Genomic DNA, 17,816 nt, shown 5'->3' on the forward strand with positions numbered 1-17,816 from the left:
CGGGCTACTCTGGAGAGAACGTGGGTTTTTGACATCTCACGGAGAGCACATTATGCACGGAGAGCTAGTGCGTGATCTCCTAAATGCGCTGCTTGGCCCAAAGAAAGTAGCGATAGTGAAGTGCAGTGCCCACAAAAAGATTACGGATAAAGTGGGTCAAGGAAATGCCTTTGCAGACAGCATAGCAAGACAAACGGCTATGTCCCGAACTAGCTCCCCCATGTACGTGATACAATCGCAGGCTGAGCGATGGAGTGATGCTAGAGCAGAAATATTGGATATTCAAAAATCAGCTACTGAGTCTGAACTTGCGGCATGGGCAGCAGATGGGGTACTAGATGACGAGGGTTGTTGGAGAAGCAAAGACATGGAGAAGTGGAAATTGCCTGCGGCTTACTTGCAGGCGATGGTCCAGATGACACATGGACTGGCGCATGTCGGAGCTCTTGCAATCACTCGGTTTTTAACACGAGTTTGGGAACATCCCGAGATTGCTAATACTGCAAAGAGAGTAGTGCAGACCTGCCTGGTATGTTTACAACACAATCCTGGAAAGGGGACCCATACTCCGAAAGGAGGGTTCGTTCCACCTTCTGCGCCATTTGAGGTACTCCAAATGGATTACATCCAACTCGAGCGCTGCAACAACCTGAAGTACGTCCTAGTGGTGGTATGTGCTTTTAGCAAATGGGTTGAGGCCTTCCCCACGAAAGACAATACGGCTTTGACAACAGCTAAGGTGTTGCTTAAGGAATTCTTTCCTCGCTTTGGAGTTTGTAAATTTCTGTGGAGCGACAATGGGCCTCATTTTGTTGGGAAGATTGTGGAATATGTACTGAAGGGGTTAGGGATTCAGCAGAAGTTCCACGCTGTATTCCACCCTCAGTCGGCAGGTCTGGTCGAGCGGTACAATGCTACGTTGAAGCTTAAACTGGCCAAAATTGTGGCGTCTACATCGTTGAAGTGGCCAGACGCTTTGCCGCTAGCACTACTCTCTCTTAGATCAGTACCCCATTCACGAACTGGCCTTACGCCCTATGAGGTGGTGTTTGGGCGCCCCATGAACATCTGGGGGGTGCCTAAGCCGCGACTAATACATGATGTGCCTTGTGTTATGATGAACGACTATTTGGCACGATTAACAAATGATTTACTCTCTATTCATCAACAGGTTCGAGAAGCGCTCCCTGACAACTCTACTGGAGAGGGCCATGATCTCCGCCCTGGTGACCACGTGATGATTCGCTCGTTCGAGAGAGCAAGCAGTTTGGAGCCCAGGTGGAAGGGTCCCGAACAGGTCCTCCTTGCAACCCGAACCGCTGAACGAGTGACCAACAGGAAGCGGTGGGTGCATTCGACACACTGCCGCCGTGTCTCTCCGGATCTGGTGACTCCTGCTGTGCTGACCGACTACAAAGAGATCTTGGAGAAAGAAAAGAGCCCAGCTGTGACGTCGGCCGAAGTTGAGGGAGCCTTCCCGGACCACGCTGTTGCCGGACGAGAGCGCTACAACTTGCGCCCTCGATAAGAAGATTTTTTGTATTTTTATGACTGGTTGGTTACCGCTCCAGGTTTGTGAAACGGAAACCGGGAATTCCAAGGGGGGGGATCAGTTCTGCCAGTGTAGCGACACCCGTCTTGGCCCGGAGAAGAAAACAACGGCTACCTCGGAGTTCAGCACCGCATTTTTCTTTTTTAGGTATACACGCACGTGTATCTGAGACTCTGTGAACAATTTGTGCTATTTGAGACTTTGCACGAACATTTCTGAACTATGGCATCAACGGCATCACAAGATAAAAAAGTATTGGGTGCCTTTCTCTTTGTCTTGACTATTGTGGTGATGGCTGTCATAGCCTGGGTAGTCGAACTTGTGGTGCCTGTACGTGAACATTTGCTGCCGACTACCCCGGCTCCGTCTGAGCATTTTCACTTTACATTACCCTTTCATGAAGAACGACATCGGCAAACGTATCTAAATAACAGCTTCATTCAGATTCTTCACCACACACATAACATGACCAATACCTCAAATTGCTGGGTGTGTGGGATGTTGCCAGGGCACCAGAAGAGAGGGGGCACCCCACTTATTCCACTCCCGTTTTCACATAATGGATCATGCAACGCCTGGTACACCCTCCACTTTACTTTGAGATGGCCAACCAAAGGGGGGGTGCTTTTCCGTTTGAATAAAGTATGCTCCCACGACAAGGATGGGTTTCCACGGGCTGAGGGTACTCGATTTGAATGGGAAGAGTACAGGCCTGATAATGTGCCCCATGTGTGTACAGCAACCAGAGGAATATTAATGTATCCAGCGCACATGTCATTAATGTCATTGCTACAAAAGCCGATTTATGTATCAGAAATAAGGGTTCGATTGCAGTGGGGAAAAGCGAATGTAATATTACTCTCACTTTTGATAGCCCGAATGGCATCTCATTTGTTGCATCACGGAATACGTATTTTATTTGTGGAACGAAGGTTTACCATCAGCTTCCCTTGGGGTGGTTGGGCACGTGCTACGTATCGTTTGTGTTACCTCCTGTATTCATTGCCCCACCAAGGTATCACAATGATTATACTTTGTACCACGATTTCGTCTTGAATAGGGTTAAGCGAACTGTTGTTCTGGATGACATCGACCAGACCGATACTGCTTTGCAACAGTATGTGGACTTTAATTTGGGACTATTCTCCTTTGTGGGGGCTGCACTGAACAGTCGGAAAATAAGACGACTGACACGTGTTGTCGAGGCTGTAGCAAATGACACTGCCATCGCCCTGGGAAACATCACTGAGGAACTACAGATTTCTAGAATTGTTACGCTCCAAAACAGGATGGTGTTTGACGTAGTTTTGGCTGATCGTGGGGGGGGCATGTAGAATTATCGGAAGCAGCTGCTGTATATACATTCCGGACAATTCTCGATCTGTTTATGATGCCATATCCAAGCTTCACAAGATTGCAGCTGAGATACACCCGGACAATGGAACTTGGACACTTTCGGGATGGTTCTGGTCCATGCTTTCTACCTGGGGCTGGAAACTGTTGACGATTCTATGTATCATTGTGGGAGCAATGTTTTTTATATGCCTATGTATTCAATGTGGCCCAGCCTTATGTTCTATGTGCCTATCAGCTTGCATACCATCAAGACGAGCTCTTGCTCATGACAAAATGATGCTTCATAAAGAGGTAACACAAATCATGTTAATAGACATCGAGGACGAGCATCCTGATTATGTTCACTATGAGGTAGATTCAGCTAAACGCTAAAAGGGTCGTCTGTCGTAATTGGCATGGTCGCGTTAGCGATTAGCTGAACCTACACGTTGTCCTCCTTAACTTGGCTATATATGAAAACGCCATTTTGAATGTTGCGGCGGCCATCTTAGACCATAAGCGGCCTCGTGGCCGGCGTGCCCTTTAGTCCGTTGTCCGTTCCACTGACCACTTCAGTCTGCCCAGCAACAGGCTATTTTTAGTACTGGTCAAGCCGCACATGCGCAGTTCCAGCTGACCAGTAAGCCCTTAGGAATGTGCGCCAAACTGACCAGCGGAGTTGTGCCCCCTCCAATGAGCTGGCAGTATTCCAAAACATGACCATATATGTCCTTAAAATGTGTTCTAACTTGTGCCGCCTATCTTTTATTGCCCCAAAACTGTATATAAATCGGGGTCACACCGGTGTTCGGTGTGATACCTCTTGCATTACCGAAGGGTGCTGTTTGAGTGTACCACCACCCCATGGGGTTTTAATAAACTTGTTCTTTGCCTTTTACAGTTTCCGTGCCAACAGTTCTTGAGTGTAAGTGGGTTATCTTCGGAGCATGTAGGCCTTGGGAACCCTGATTACTTCAGCGTGAGAGTGAGTGAGCGAGCGCGTGAGAGTGAGTGGGCAAGCGCGTGAGAGTGAGTGGGCAAGCGAGTGAGAGTGAGTGGGCAAGCGAGTGAGAGTGAGTGGGCAAGTGCGTGAGAGAGTGGGCAAGTGCGTGAGAGAGTGGGCAAGCGCGTGAGAGTGAGTGAGCGCGTGAGAGTAAGCGCGTGAGAGTGAGTGAGCAAGCGCGTGAGAGTGAGTGAGCAAGCGCGTGAGAGTGAGTGAGCAAGCGCGTGAGAGTGAGTGAGTGAGCAAGCGCGTGAGAGTGAGTGAGCAAGCGCGTGAGAGTGAGTGAGCAAGCGCGTGAGTGAGTGAGCACGTGAGTGAGTGAGCGCGCGAGTGAGTGAGCACGTGAGAGTGAGCAAGCGCGTGAGAGTGAGTGAGTAAGCACGTGAGAGTGAGTAAGCACGTGAGAGTGAGTGAGTAAGCACGTGAGAGTGAGTGAGTAAGCACGTGAGAGTGAGTGAGTAAGCACGTGAGAGTGAGTGAGTAAGCACGTGAGAGTGAGTGAGTAAGCACGTGAGAGTGAGTGAGCAAGCGCGTGAAAGTGAGTGAGCAAGCGCGTGAAAGTGAGTGAGTGAGCAAGCGCGTGAGAGTGAGTGAGTAAGCAAGCGCGTGAGAGTGAGTGAGCAAGCAAGCGCGTGAGAGAGAGTGAGTGAGTAAGCAAGCGCGTGAGAGTGAGTGAGCAAGCGCGTGAGAGTGAGTGAGCAAGCGCGAGTGAGTGAGCAAGCGCGTGAGAGTGAGTGAGCAAGCGCGTGAGAGTGAGTGAGCAAGCGCGTGAGAGTGAGTGAGCAAGCGCGTGAGAGTGAGTGAGCAAGCGCGTGAGAGTGAGTGAGCAAGCGCGTGAGAGTGAGTGAGTAAGCGCGTGAGAGTGAGTGAGTAAGCGCGTGAGAGTGAGTGAGTAAGCACGTGTGAGTGAGTAAGCACGTGAGAGTGAGTGAGTAAGCACGTGAGAGTGAGTGAGCAAGCGCGTGAGAGTGAGTGAGTGAGCAAGCGCGTGAGAGTGAGTGAGTAAGCAAGCGCGTGAGAGTGAGTGAGCAAGCAAGCGCGTGAGAGTGAGTGAGCAAGCGCGTGAGAGTGAGTGAGCAAGCGAGAGTGAGTGAGCAAGCGCGTGAGAGTGAGTGAGTGAGCAAGCGCGTGAGAGTGAGTGAGTGAGCAAGCGCGTGAGAGTGAGTGAGTGAGCAAGCGCGTGAGAGTGAGTGAGTGAGCAAGCGCGTGAGAGTGAGTGAGTAAGCAAGCGCGTGAGAGTGAGTGAGTAAGCAAGCGCGTGAGAGTGAGTGAGTAAGCAAGCGCGTGAGAGTGAGTGAGCAAGCAAGCGCGTGAGAGTGAGTGAGCAAGCGCGTGAGAGTGAGTGAGCAAGCGCGTGAGAGTGAGTGAGCAAGCGCGTGAGAGTGAGTGAGCAAGCGCGTGAGAGTGAGTGAGCAAGCGCGTGAGAGTGAGTGAGCAAGCGCGTGAGAGTGAGTGAGCAAGCGCGTGAGAGTGAGTGAGCAAGCGCGTGAGAGTGAGTGAGCAAGCGCGTGAGAGTGAGTGAGCAAGCGGGTGTGAGTGAGCAAGCGGGTGTGAGTGAGCAAGCGCGTGAGTGAGCAAGCGCGTGAATGTGAGTGAGCAAGCGTGTGAGTGAGCAAGCACGTGAGTGTGAGTGAGCAAGCGTGTGAGTGTGAGTGAGCAAGCGCGTGAGTGTGAGTGAGCAAGCGCGTGAGTGTGAGTGAGCAAGCGCGTGAGTGTGAGTGAGCAAGCGCGTGAGTGTGAGTGAGCAAGCGCGTGAGTGTGAGTGAGCAAGCGCGTGAGTGTGAGTGAGCAAGCGCGTGAGTGTGAGTGAGCAAGCGCGTGAGTGTGAGTGAGCAAGCGCATGAGTGTGAGTGAGCAAGCGCGTGAGTGTGAGTGAGCAAGCGCGTGAGTGTGAGTGAGCAAGCGCGTGAGTGAGCAAGCGTGTGAGGGTGAGTGAGCAAGCGCGCGAGTGTGAGTGAGCAAGCGCGCGAGTGTGAGTGAGCAAGCGCGTGAGTGTGAGTGAGCAAGCGCGTGAGTGTGAGTGAGCAAGCGCGCGAGTGTGAGTGAGCAAGCGCATGAGTGTGAGTGAGCAAGCGCGCGTGTGTGAGTGAGCGAGCAAGCGCGCGTGTGTGAGTGAGCAAGCGCGCGTGTGTGAGTGAGCAAGCGCGAGAGAGTGAGTGAGCAAGCGCGAGAGAGTGAGTGAGCAAGCGCGTGAGAGTGAGTGAGCAAGCGCGTGAGAGTGAGTGAGCAAGCGCGTGAGAGTGAGTGAGCAAGCGCGTGAGAGTGAGTGAGCAAGCGTGTGAGTGAGCAAGCACGTGAGAGTGAGTGAGCAAGCGCGTGAGAGTGAGTGAGCAAGCGCGTGAGAGTGAGTGAGCAAGCGCGTGAGAGTGAGTGAGCAAGCGCGTGAGAGTGAGTGAGCAAGCGCGTGAGAGTGAGTGAGCAAGCGCGTGAGAGTGAGTGAGCAAGCGCGTGTGAGTGAGCAAGAGCGTGAGTGTGAGTGAGCAAGAGCGTGAGAGTGAGTGAGCAAGCGCGTGAGAGTGAGTGAGCAAGCGCGTGAGAGTGAGTGAGCAAGCGCGTGAGAGAAGCGCGTGAGAGTGAGTGAGCAAGCGCGTGAGAGTGAGTGAGCAAGCACGTGAGAGTGAGTGAGCAAGCGCGTGAGAGTGAGTGAGCAAGCGCGAGTTAGTGAGCAAGTGCATGAGAGTGAGTGAGCAAGCGCGTGAGAGTGAGTGAGCAAGCGCGTGAGTGAGCAAGCGAGTGAGTGAGAAAGCGAGTGAGAGACCAAGCGCGTGAGAGTGAGTGAGCGCGTGAGAGTGAGTGAGCGCGTGAGAGTCTGTGAGCAAGCGCGTGAGCAAGCGCTCGAGAGTGAGCAAGCGCTCGAGAGTGAGCGAGCGCGTGAGAGTGAGCGAGCGCGTGAGAGGGAATGAACAAGTGTGTGAGCGAGAGCGAGCAAGCGTGTAAGCGAGCAAGCGTGTGAGAGCAAGCATGAAAGAAAGCGAGCGTGTGAGAAAAATCGAGCGAGCTTGTGAGAAAATCGAGCGAGCGTGTGAGAGAAAGCGAGCGAGCGTGTGAGAGAAAGCGAGCGAGCGTGTGAGAGAAAGCGAGCGAGCGTGTGAGAGAAAGCGAGCGAGCGTGTGAGAGAAAGCGAGCGAGCGTGTGAGAAAGCGAGCGAGCGTGTGAGAGAAAGCGAGCGAGCGTGTGAGAGAAAGCGAGCGAGCGTGTGAGAGAAAGCGAGCGAGCGTGTGAGAAAGCGAGCGAGTGTGTGAGAGAAAGCGAGCGTGTGAGAGCAAACAAGCGAGTGAGACAGCGAGCGAGCAAGCATGTGAGAGCAAACAAGCGAGTGAGACAGCGAGCGAGCAAGCATGTGAGAGCGAGCGAGCGTGTGAGAGCGAGCGTGCGAGAGCGAACGTGAGCGAGCGAGCGTGTGAGAGCGAGCATGAGAAAGCAAGCGTGTGAGAGAAATCGAGTGAGCGTGTGAGAAATCGAGCGAGCGTGTGAGAAATCGAGCGAGCGTGTGAGAGAAATCGAGCGAGCGTGTGAGAGAAATCGAGCGGGCGTGTGAGAGAAAGCGAGCAAGCGTGAGAGAAAGCGAGCAAGCGTGAGAGAAAGCGAGCGTGTGAGAGAGCAAACAAGCGTGAGAGAGCGAGCGTGTGAGAGCGAGCGTGTGAGAGCGAGCGTGTGAGAGCGAGCGTGTGATAGAGCGAGAGTGAGCGTGTGATAGAGCGAGAGTGAGCGTGTGAGAGCGAGAGTGAGCGTGTGAGAGCGAGCGTCAGCGAGTGAGAGCGAGCGTCAGCGAGTGAGAGCGAGCGTGAGCGTGTGCGAGCGAGCGTGAGAGCATGTGAGAGAGCGAGCATGTGAGAGAGCGAGCGAGCATGTGAGCGCGAGCGAGCATGTGAGCGCGAGCGAGCATGTGAGCGCGAGCGAGCATGTGAGAGCGCGAGCATGTGAGCGCGAGCGAGCATGTGAGAGCGCAAGCGAGCATGTGAGAGCGCGAGAGAGCGTGTGAGAGAGCGTGTGAGAGAGCGTGTGAGAGAGCGTGTGAGAGCGTGTGAGAGAGCGTGTGAGAGCGTGTGAGAGAGCGTGTGAGAGAGCGTGTGAGAGAGCGTGTGAGAGAGCGTGTGAGAGCAAGCAAGCATGTGAGAGAGCAAGCGAGCGTGTGAGAGCATGTGAGAGAGCAAGCGAGCGTGTGAGAGCATGTGAGAGAGCAAGCGAGCATGTGAGAGCATGTGAGAGCGAGCATGTGAGAATGCAAGCGAGCATGCGAGAGAGCCAGCATGCGAGAGAGCCAGCATGCGAGAGAGCCAGCATGCTAGCGTGTGTGTGTGTGTGTGTGTGTGTGTGTGTGTGTGTGAGTGAGAGAGTGATAGGGAGAGTGAATGAGGGTGCATGTGAGAGGGAATGAGTGAGGGTGTGTTAGAGTTAGAGTGAGTGAATGAGCGTGTGAGGGAGAGTGTGAGTGTGTGTGTGAGGGAGAGTGTGAGTGTGTGTGAGGGAGAGTGTGTGTGTGAGGGAGAGTGTGTGTGTGTGTGTGTAAGGGAGAGTGTGAGAGAGTGAGTGTGAGTGTGTGTGTGTGAGGGAGAGTGTGAGTGTGTGTGTGAGGGAGAGTGTGAGTGTGTGTGTGAGGGAGAGTGTGAGTGTGTGTGTGAGGGAGAGTGTGAGTGTGTGTGTGAGGGAGAGTGTGAGTGTGTGTGTAAGGGAGTGTGAGAGAGAGTGAGGGAGTGAGGGTGCATGGGAGAGGGAGAGGGTGCATGAGAGAGGGAGAGGGAGTGAGGGTGCATGGGAGAGGGAGAGGGTGCATGAGAGAGGGAGAGGGAGAGAGGGTGCATAGGAGCGAGTGGGAGAGAGTGGGAGAGAGTGGGAGAGAGTGGGAGAGAGTGGGAGAGAGTGAGTGAGGGTGAGTGAGTTAGGGTGAGTGAGTTAGGGTGGGTGAGTGAGTGAGGGTGAGTGAGTGAGGGTGAGTGAGTGAGGGTGAGTGAGTGAGGGTGAGTGAGTGAGGGTGAGTGAGTGAGGGTGAGTGAGTGAGGGTGAGTGAGTGAGGGTGAGTGAGTGAGGGTGAGTGAGTGAGGGTGAGTGAGTGAGGGTGAGTGAGTGAGGGTGAGTGAGTGAGGGTGAGTGAGTGAGTGAGGGTGAGTGAGTGAGTGAGTGAGTGAGTGAGAGCGAGTGAGTGAGTGAGTGAGTGAAAGTGAGAGAGCAAGTGAGTGTGTGTGAGAGAGTGTGAGAGAGAGAGCAAGTGAGAGAGCAAGTGAGAGAGCAAGTGAGAGCGAGTGAGAGAGCAAGTGAGAGAGCGAGTGAGAGCGAGTGAGAGAGCGAGTGAGTGAGAGCGAGTGAGAGAGCGAGTGAGAGAGAGAGAGAGAGAGAGAGGGAGTGAGAGAGAGGGAGTGAGAGAGAGGGAGTGAGAGAGAGGGAGTGAGAGAGAGAGAGGGAGTGAGAGAGAGGGAGTGAGAGAGAGGGAGTGAGAGAGAGGGAGGGAGTGAGAGAGCGAGTGAGAGAGAGGGAGTGAGAGAGTGCATGTGAGTGTGTGTGAGAGTGAGTGAGTGTGCGAGAGGGAGTGTGTGAGAGAGGGAGAGTGGGGAGTGAGAAGGAGTGAGTGTGAGAGTGTGGGAGGGAGAGTGTGAGAGTGTGTGTGTGTGTGAGGGAGACAGCGAAGGATAGTGAGTGTGTGAGAGTGAGAGAGAGGGAGTGAGAAAGAGTGAGTGGGAAAGTGAGTGAGAAAGAGTGAGTGTGTGAGGGAGTGTGAGTGAGAGTGAGTGACAGTGTGTGTGTGTGTGAGGGAGAGAGAGTGAAAGAGTGCGAGTGTGTGTGTGAGGGGGAGAGAGATTGAGAGAGTAAGAGTGACAGTGACTGACAGTGAGAGTGTGAGAGAGTGAGTGTGTGTGAGTGAGTGTGTGTAAGAGTGAGAGAGAGAAAGAGTGTGTGTGTGAGAGAGAGTATGGGAGAGGGAGAGATTGAGTGAGTGAGAAAGTGAGTGTGAGTGAGGGAGAGTGGTGTGTGTGAGAGTGATGTGTGAGTGAGTGAGAGTGAGAACGTGAGAGTGAGTGAGAGTGTGTGTGTGTATGTGAGGGAGAGTGCGAGTGAGAGGGTTTGTGAGGGAGAGTGCGAGTGAAAGAGGGTGTGTGAGGGAGAGTGTGTGTGTGAGGGAGAGTGTGTGTGTGTGTAAGGGAGAGTGTGAGAGAGTGAGAGTGAGTGGGGGTGAGAGTGAGAGTGAGAGTGAGTGGGGGTGACAATCTGTGGTCCAGTTGACCTTCTTGGGTTGATTTTTGGACGTGAGTTCTGTGAGGGGCCCCACTATGGTACCATAGTCTTTCACGAACCGTCTGTAATAGCCCGTGAGTCCCAGAAAGGCGCGTACCTCGGTCTGGGTGATGGGGGGCTGCCAGGACTGGATGGCGGCAATCTTGAGCTGCAGAGGGGCCACCAGGCCGCTTCCCACCTGGTGTCCGAGGTAGGTTACGGACCCCTGACCAATTTGACATTTGCTGGCCTTGATCGTGAGGCCAGCCCGCTGAAGGGCCTGTAGCACCGCTTGGAGGTGGTGGAGGTGCTCGGACCAATGGTGGCTGTACACAGCGATGTCGTCTAGGTAGGCGGCGCTGAATCCTTCGAGCCCGGCCAAGACCTGATTGACGAGCCGCTGAAATGTTGCTGGAGCATTCTTCATGCCGAAGGGCATGACCTTGAAATGATAATGGCCATCAGGAGTGGAAAATGCAGATCGTTCTTGGGCCCGGGGTGTGAGGCCGATTTGCCAGTAGCCCGCCGTCAGGTCGAAAATACTGAGGTAGCGGGCAGCTCCCATGCGGTCGATTAGTTCGTCTGCCCGGGGGATGGGGTGTGCGTCTGTTCTGGTGACCGCATTCAAGCCCCGGTAGTCGACGCAGAACCGGAGTTCCGGTGTGGTGCCGGGAGTGGCTGCTTTGGGGACCAGTACTACTGGGCTGGCCCAGGGGCTGTCTGAGGGCTCGATGACCCCGAGCGTGAGCATTTTGGTTACTTCTTCCTGGATGCAGGCCTGTACCCGATCTGGTACGCGGTAGGCCCGGTGGCGGATAGGGGGGCTGTCCCCCGTGTCCACGTCGTGCACACACCAGGAAGTGACACCTGGGATGAGGGAAAACAGGCTGGCGAACTGCCACAGAAGGTCTCGACACTCTTGGCGTTGTTCCCGGGTGAGGGCCTCCGAGAGTCGGACCCCATCCACCGAGCCATCTTTCTCCTGAGTCCGTAGGAGGTCAGGGAGGGGTTCGGAGTCTTCTTCGGCTCCATTGTCTGTGGCCATCAGGAGGCTGAGTTCTGAACGCACAAAGTGGGGTTTCAGTCTATTAGCGTGGAGGACCCGGAGGGGGTTCCGTGAAGATTCCATGTCGATGAGATAGGTGACAGGACCCTTGCGCTCGACTACTTTGAAGGGTCCCGTCCATTTGTCTTGCAGGGCGCAGGGTTCGGTGGGGGACATCACCCATACCTGTTGCCCAGGTTCAAACTCGATGGAGGAGGCATTCTGGTCATACCACTTTTTCATGTCCTCTTGACTGGCCTCCAAGTTTGCTTTTGCCAGCTCTCTGAACCGCCGGGTCTGGTTGCGGAGGGTTAGGAGGTATTTGAAGACATCTGGAGGGTTCTTTAGAGGGGGCATCTCCCAGCCTTCCTTGACTAGACTGAGAGGCCCCCATACGGGATGTCCATACAACAGTTCAAACGGGCTGAAGCCGAGGGACTTCTGGGGGACCTCTCGATATGCGAAGAGGAGGCACGGCAGCAGCACATCCCACTGGCGACGGAGGGGCTCTTCCAACCCCCCAATCATCCCTTTGAGCGTGCGGTTGAACCGCTCAACGAGTCCGTTTCCTTGAGGGTGATAGGGGGTCGTGAATCAGTAGGTGACCCCACACTGTTGCCAGAGGGACTTCATATATTTGGAAATAAAGTTCGTGCCTCTGTCGCTGACGACTTCTCGGGGGAAGCCCACACGGGAGAAAATCCCCATCAGGGCCCGGCCGACTACCGGGGCTGTCACAGTTCGCAGGGGAACAGCCTCGGGGTAGCGGGTGGCGTGGTCCACTAGCACCAGGATGAACCGATGTCCTTGTTTTGTACGAGGGTCCAGGGGCCCCACAATGTCTATCCCGACCCTCTCGAACGGGGTGGTGACCACGGGAAATGGTTGCAGGGGGGCTTTTAGTTTGCGGCCGCTCTTTCCACTGGCTTGGCACGTGGGGCAAGATCGGCAATGCTGGAGTACATCGTTCCTCATTTTGGGCCAGAAGAAGTGGGTCACCAGGCGGCTGTAGGTTTTATCCTGACCCAGGTGTCCAGCCAGGGGGACATCGTGGGCCAGATTTAGCAAGAAGTCTCTAAAACGGAGGGGCACCACTAGCACTCGGCTGGCCCCCAACTCCGCGATCCTTTGTTCACTGTATAGCAGATCATTGTCCCAGTAGATCCAATGTGTTCCGGAGGTATCCCCTGCGCTTTGGGCGAGGGCTTGTTGGCGGAGTCCCTCGAGGGAGGGACAGGTCTTCTGCTCTTGGCGAAACTGCTCTTGTGTGGGCCCCCCCTCTTGATGCCACTGGTCGAGGCCAGCGAGGTCTGGAGGTTGAGCTGGTTCTGGGGGGACGGCACGGTCGGTGTCTTCGACTGGGGCGACCGGGGGAGGAGGCGCCGGCCATTCGGGTTCCTCGGGTCGGGGTTTGGCACGGGCGGCCATGGACCGGGTGGTGACGCACGCCCAGTCCGGGATGCCTAACATCCCCAGGTGTTCTCTTCGTTCTACGGCTGCCCACGGAGAGCTTTCAAGGTCATTTCCCAGGAGGCAGTCTACGGGGGCATCATCTCGGACCGTCACTTTCAACATGCCGGAGACCCCTCCCCACTCGAAAGGGACGCAGGCCATCCGACACAGACTTTCCGAGTTATCGGCTGAACGGACAGGGCAGAGAATGTTTGGTAGGAACTGTTCTGGGGTCACCAGGTGACAGCGGACGGCTGTTACACTGGCCCCGGTGTCACGGAGGGCTTCGGCCTGGCGTCCATTGATGCTCACCCATTGGCTGTACTTCCGGGTGTTAGCGGGTAGGGGGACCCGCGGGACCATGTCTTTCCCCCCTAAGCATGCTAGAGCCATGGCGGCTGGCTCCCATTCTTGATGCTCTTGCTCGTATTCTTCTTGCTCCTCTGAGATCTGTTCTTCCCCCAGAGCAGCAGCGGCCACTTGGCGGGATCTTGGGCTCTGGTACTGTGGGCAATTTGGGTCGTTTGCATAGTGGCCGACTCGTTGGCATCGATGACACGTGACATTGGCTCGGTATCCCGGTCGCGCCGGGGTGCTGCCCCGGTTGGCCGGGGGGGTGGTGCTGGTAGCGGGGGCGACCGGAGCGTTGTCTCTTCCGCGTCCTTGGCCCCCTCCTCCTCCTCGGGGACGGTGCTGACCGTTGTTGTTCCGGTTCTGTTCATAGGACCCATTTCGGCCCACTCTGGTGATTTCCCACCGGTCAGCCTCGGCTGCGAGCTGCCGTGGATCAGTCAATTTGCTGTCGAGGAGATGCTGGCGGAGCTCAATGAAGCAATTGTTTGATAGATGCTCCCACACCATGAGATTGAAGAGCTGTTCGTAAGTTGTGACATTGCTTCCTTTGATCCAGCCCTCGAAGGCTCGGCTAAAATAGTTCACGTAATCTACCCAAGTTGTACCCGGGATGCGGGTGCAGTCTCGGAACCTCTGACGGTACATCTCGGGTGTGAGCCCATAGCGGGTGAGGAGGGCAGCTTTCATGTGGTCATAGGAGGTCATCTGGTGGTCCGGGAGCTGTAGCAGGGCATCGCGGCCCTCATTGAGGAATCTCCCCCATAGACCGGCTCCCCAGTCACTTCGATCGATCCGGTGGGCGGTCATAGCGATTTCGTAGGCCTTGAACCATTGCTGGATGTCGTCCTCTCGGAAGTATTCTCGAACGACATCCTTGGGGATGTGTACTTTTTTCTCCGTTGCCCCTGAGGTGTGGGGTTGCTCGGGCACCCCTAATTCTTTGTTCTGCTTGCGTAAGTCTATCTCAGCTAATTTGCGCTCGTGTTCATATGCCAGTCTCTTTTCCTCGAGCTCCCTTTGTCTCTGTTTTTCCTCTCTTTCCTCTCGGAGACGCAGGTGCTCTAAGCTCAGTTTTTGTTCGGCCAACTTAAGTTCAACATCCATTTTGAGCCGGGCCATTTCTAGTTCATGTAGTCGTGTGCTTTCTCGTTCCTGGATCTCGTCCTGCGAGAGACCCGTTCTTCGCTCCTCGGGGGCCGTGGTGTTTTTTTCTACTGCTGCGATGTTTTGGTTGGTGGTTCCGACGGCCCCGGTTTCTGCCCAGGACTCTAGGGCATGCTTGAAATCGTCTTTGGTACTTAGACCGGTGGTAGCGATACCTAGTTCGATGCAGAATTGTTTTAATTCACGATGGTTGTACTCGTCCAATTTCTCCATCTGAAATTTCTCGGTGGATCCGCTTTCTTTGGTTGTCATCGTGATTTCGTCGGGGGGTGAGCTACTTTCTGTACGATTATGCGGTGATTCGGATCGCGCCGCTGGCCACCAATGTTAGACGGACCGGGAGGGTCGGCCGAGGATAAGGGGAGAGGTCTCCGGGGAGAGCCGTCTCCAGCGATCGTACAGACAAGTAACTTCCCCCCCACAGACGTACACCACACAAGGATAAGGTTCAACGATACTTTATAAGCAATTCTTTAAGTACGGTAGAATGGTACAAGGAGGTCTGGACTCAGGGGTCCCCTCGATTCTGGTCTCTGGATTGGGAAAAGGGTAGCGGGACAGTCTTGTTACCAATGGATGGAAATAGCTCTCAATCCTCGAGCTCGGCGTTCTAGATGATCGGGCCGCGGCGGAGCCAGCAGGTCCCGAGATGGACGAAGGAAGCGACGGTCCGCGGCGGAGCCAGCCGGTCCCGATGGAGATGGTAGTTACAAACGGTCCGCGGCCACGCCAGCAGGTCCCGACGACGATGAAGGATTACGAAGGTTGCGGCAGCGCCAGCAGGCAGGTCGATGGTGCACAAGGCAGAGCTACGGCAGCGCCAGTAGTCCGTCAAGGATGAGTTCTTCTCTGCGTCTCTCGACTCCAAGATACAACTGCCTTCCTGCTCTGGAGCTGCCCCAGTTATAGGGCTGGTGCCCTTTGATGTCCGGACCCTCGCACTTGGAGGTCGGGAGGTCCGGGATGAGGGAGTCCAGACACCCAGCAGGGGGGTGGAGCCAGCGCCCGGGGAGGTTGTGGGCGAGCGGCACCTGGCGGGGGAGAACCATCGACACCTCTTTCTCCCATTGACCTGCCAAGTAGTCCGCTCACCTCCTGGGTGGATGGTGGTGCCGGGATGTCTGAGGCCTGGCCAGGCCCAGGGTTGGGGTCGATCGGGGGCCATGCGGCCTCGTGGCGGAGTGTCCAAGATGGCGCCCAGGCTGGGCGCGCGGGCCAGTAGTGCATCGGGCCCACGAGGTCGATATGTTCAGAGGCAAGGGTCCCGGAGGGGACGGAAAACGTGAAGTGGTGGTGTGTGACACTTGAGGGACCGGGCTCGGGCCTGGTCGGGTAGAGGGGGAGCGGCCCTTCGTGTGGCCTGTCCAACAGTCAGTGAGTGTGTGAGGGAGAGAGAGTTTGCGTGTAAGAGAGAGTGTGAGTGAGTGAGGGAGGGAGAGGGGAGAGAGGGAGGGAGAGAGGGAGGGAGAGAGGGAGGGAGAGAGAGGGAGAGAGAGGGAGAGAGGGAGAGAGAGGGAGAGAGAGGGAGAGAGAGGGAGAGCGAGAGAGTGTGTGTGAGAGTGTGAGTGAGAGAGTGGGAGGGAGTGTGAGAGTGTGTGAGAGTGGGAGAGAAAGAGTGAGTGTGTGTGAGAGAAAGTGAGTTGGTGTGTGCGAGTGTGAGAGAATGAGAGAGTGAGAGTGTGTGTGTGTGTCTGAACTAGTGTGTGTATGAGAGAGAGTGAGTGTGAGAGAGTATGTGTGTGAGAGAGGAGTGAGTGTGAAGTGAGAGTGCGAGAGTGAATGTGTGAGTGTATGTGTGTGTCTCTCTGTAACTGGAGAGACCTCAGAAGGCCTTTATTTTGAGGGGCGGAGGACAATGAGTTGTGGAACATTTTTGAGGTTTCACTCCATGATGCCTCAACCCTTTTTTTTTTAAAGAAGTCCCTCTTAAAATATATCTTGGATGGATATTAACCTTTTTGATTGAGATTATAATGTCATACTATATCTGTTTTCCAATCGCTTACCCACCTCCTGAAATAAGCCTAGTCTTTTAGCTTTTGCCGCCTTTAAAGAGACAGGTGCACAGGGTCAAAAACTCATACAGCTAGAAGGAAAAGGGGTCTAATGCCCTGAAACAGCAATGGCAACCCATACTGTTCACCATGGAAAGTGTCTAGTAACCACCTAATGCCCTGGTACTGAAATGGCCAGTTACTTCTGGAAAAGTGTCTGTCACTGCATTTCATTCATATGCAGCATTTTTTTTTTGTTTTATCATTTGAAAACAGGAAACACTTTTTGATGCAATCTGCTGGACACTACTTCATCCTTGGCAAGTGTAGGAAACTCAAATTTAAAAACCACAGTTGATGGGCAGAATGCAGAACAATGTCATACATTCACCCCAGTACAGAGATCTGGGCCTAAATCCATCGTTTTTTTGCACTCCACATCACCCCAGTTCAGACATGGCCATATGCAAATCAGTCTGACCCTGTGCCTCATGGGAACAGTCCAGCACGAACTGCCAAGCCATGCCTTCCCTAGACCGGAAACAAGCTTCCGAGGACCGGTTTCTGGCATTCCAGCCATGTTCAGCCCGGCTTGCTCAAATTTAGAAACAAAGTGCTGCAGCACTGACTCAGTCCAGTGGAAGGAGCAGAGTACATGAGTGGCTGGGCTAAGAAACGCAATATTGCACACTTTTTTTAATACACTTGCTCGTTGGTTATGCTTATACACTCATCCCTTGAGAGTGGGGCAGGTGGACTACCTCAACAGAGCCCCTAAACGACAGCATAAAATGTTTTGGTCGGTATCAGTTGTAAGATCCAAACTGAGTGAGTGCCTACTAATACCTTTCTCCCCCCCGTCAACAATATGCCACATACTCACCCCTCTGCCATCTCCAACCCACGACAGCGAGACTGAGCCACTCAAATCTTCAAAGGTGCACTGTAAAAACACAAAAAAGCAAATCGCATTAAAACAAATAGAGTTTATATTGGCACAAAGGCAGGGAAATCAGTGCTAGAATGGCTGGGGTATTGCAGCTATGAAATAAAGTACACTGACAAAGCATGCGTGTCTGCCCCCCTGCCCAGTGCGGACACAGGCGTGAGCTCTGCAGGACAGGATTACGGTGCAGCGCATTGGCAGACCTGTGATCCCACCGGTATTCACTGTAATGACACGTTTTTGTAGGGTCAGTCAATTGCCCTGGTCCACTAACAGTGGCGCGGCCTATTTACAGGGCGAGCGCATTGTCGAATCTCCGGGCCTTGGATAGCGAGTTAATTTGCAACCGAGACACGTATCACGTGTTAGACTTGGCATCAGTTTCAGCAGGTGGGAGTCGGTGCCACGCAGCGCTCTCTTCTGGGAAAGAGGCCTGTCTGCACAGCGTTAGTCACTCTTCAGGCAGTCACACAATCTGCACTCTGAATAAAGAAGGGCGAGCTTGACAGAGCATAACCTGGGCTGGGTGCCTGGACCTCTCGTAGCTGAGGTGGGCGGAGTTTGGCTACTTGTACAGCACGCACCCGTGCTCCCACACCCTCCCCATGCCGCAGTTTGATAGGTATGAAGAATAAGAGCACACGTTTGGAAAATATGTCCTACTGGTGCTCTCCGCCGGCAGCAGAGCCTCCAGGAGTACCAAGACTCTTCTCCTACAACCTCAACGATTTGCCAAGAAAAAAAACTTAGAACCGGTCCTTTTC

The 17,816-nt window shown here is 54.3% G+C and overlaps 1 protein-coding gene across 2 annotated transcripts in view; it reads right to left on the bottom strand.

The window, feature by feature from the left end:
- Positions 1-17,816, bottom strand: part of SORT1 (sortilin 1) — a 577,196-nt gene that overhangs the window by 438,820 nt on the left and 120,560 nt on the right. For both annotated transcript variants that reach the window (XM_086923559.1, XM_086923558.1), the window contains exon 2: positions 16,990-17,049. In XM_086923559.1, the coding sequence (XP_086779685.1) occupies positions 16,990-17,049 (60 nt within the window). The remainder of the gene's footprint in view (positions 1-16,989; positions 17,050-17,816) is intronic.

Source organism: Lissotriton vulgaris, chromosome 5 (assembly GCF_964263255.1).
Source record: "Lissotriton vulgaris chromosome 5, aLisVul1.2, whole genome shotgun sequence".
NCBI classification, from domain to species: Eukaryota; Metazoa; Chordata; class Amphibia; order Caudata; family Salamandridae; genus Lissotriton; species Lissotriton vulgaris.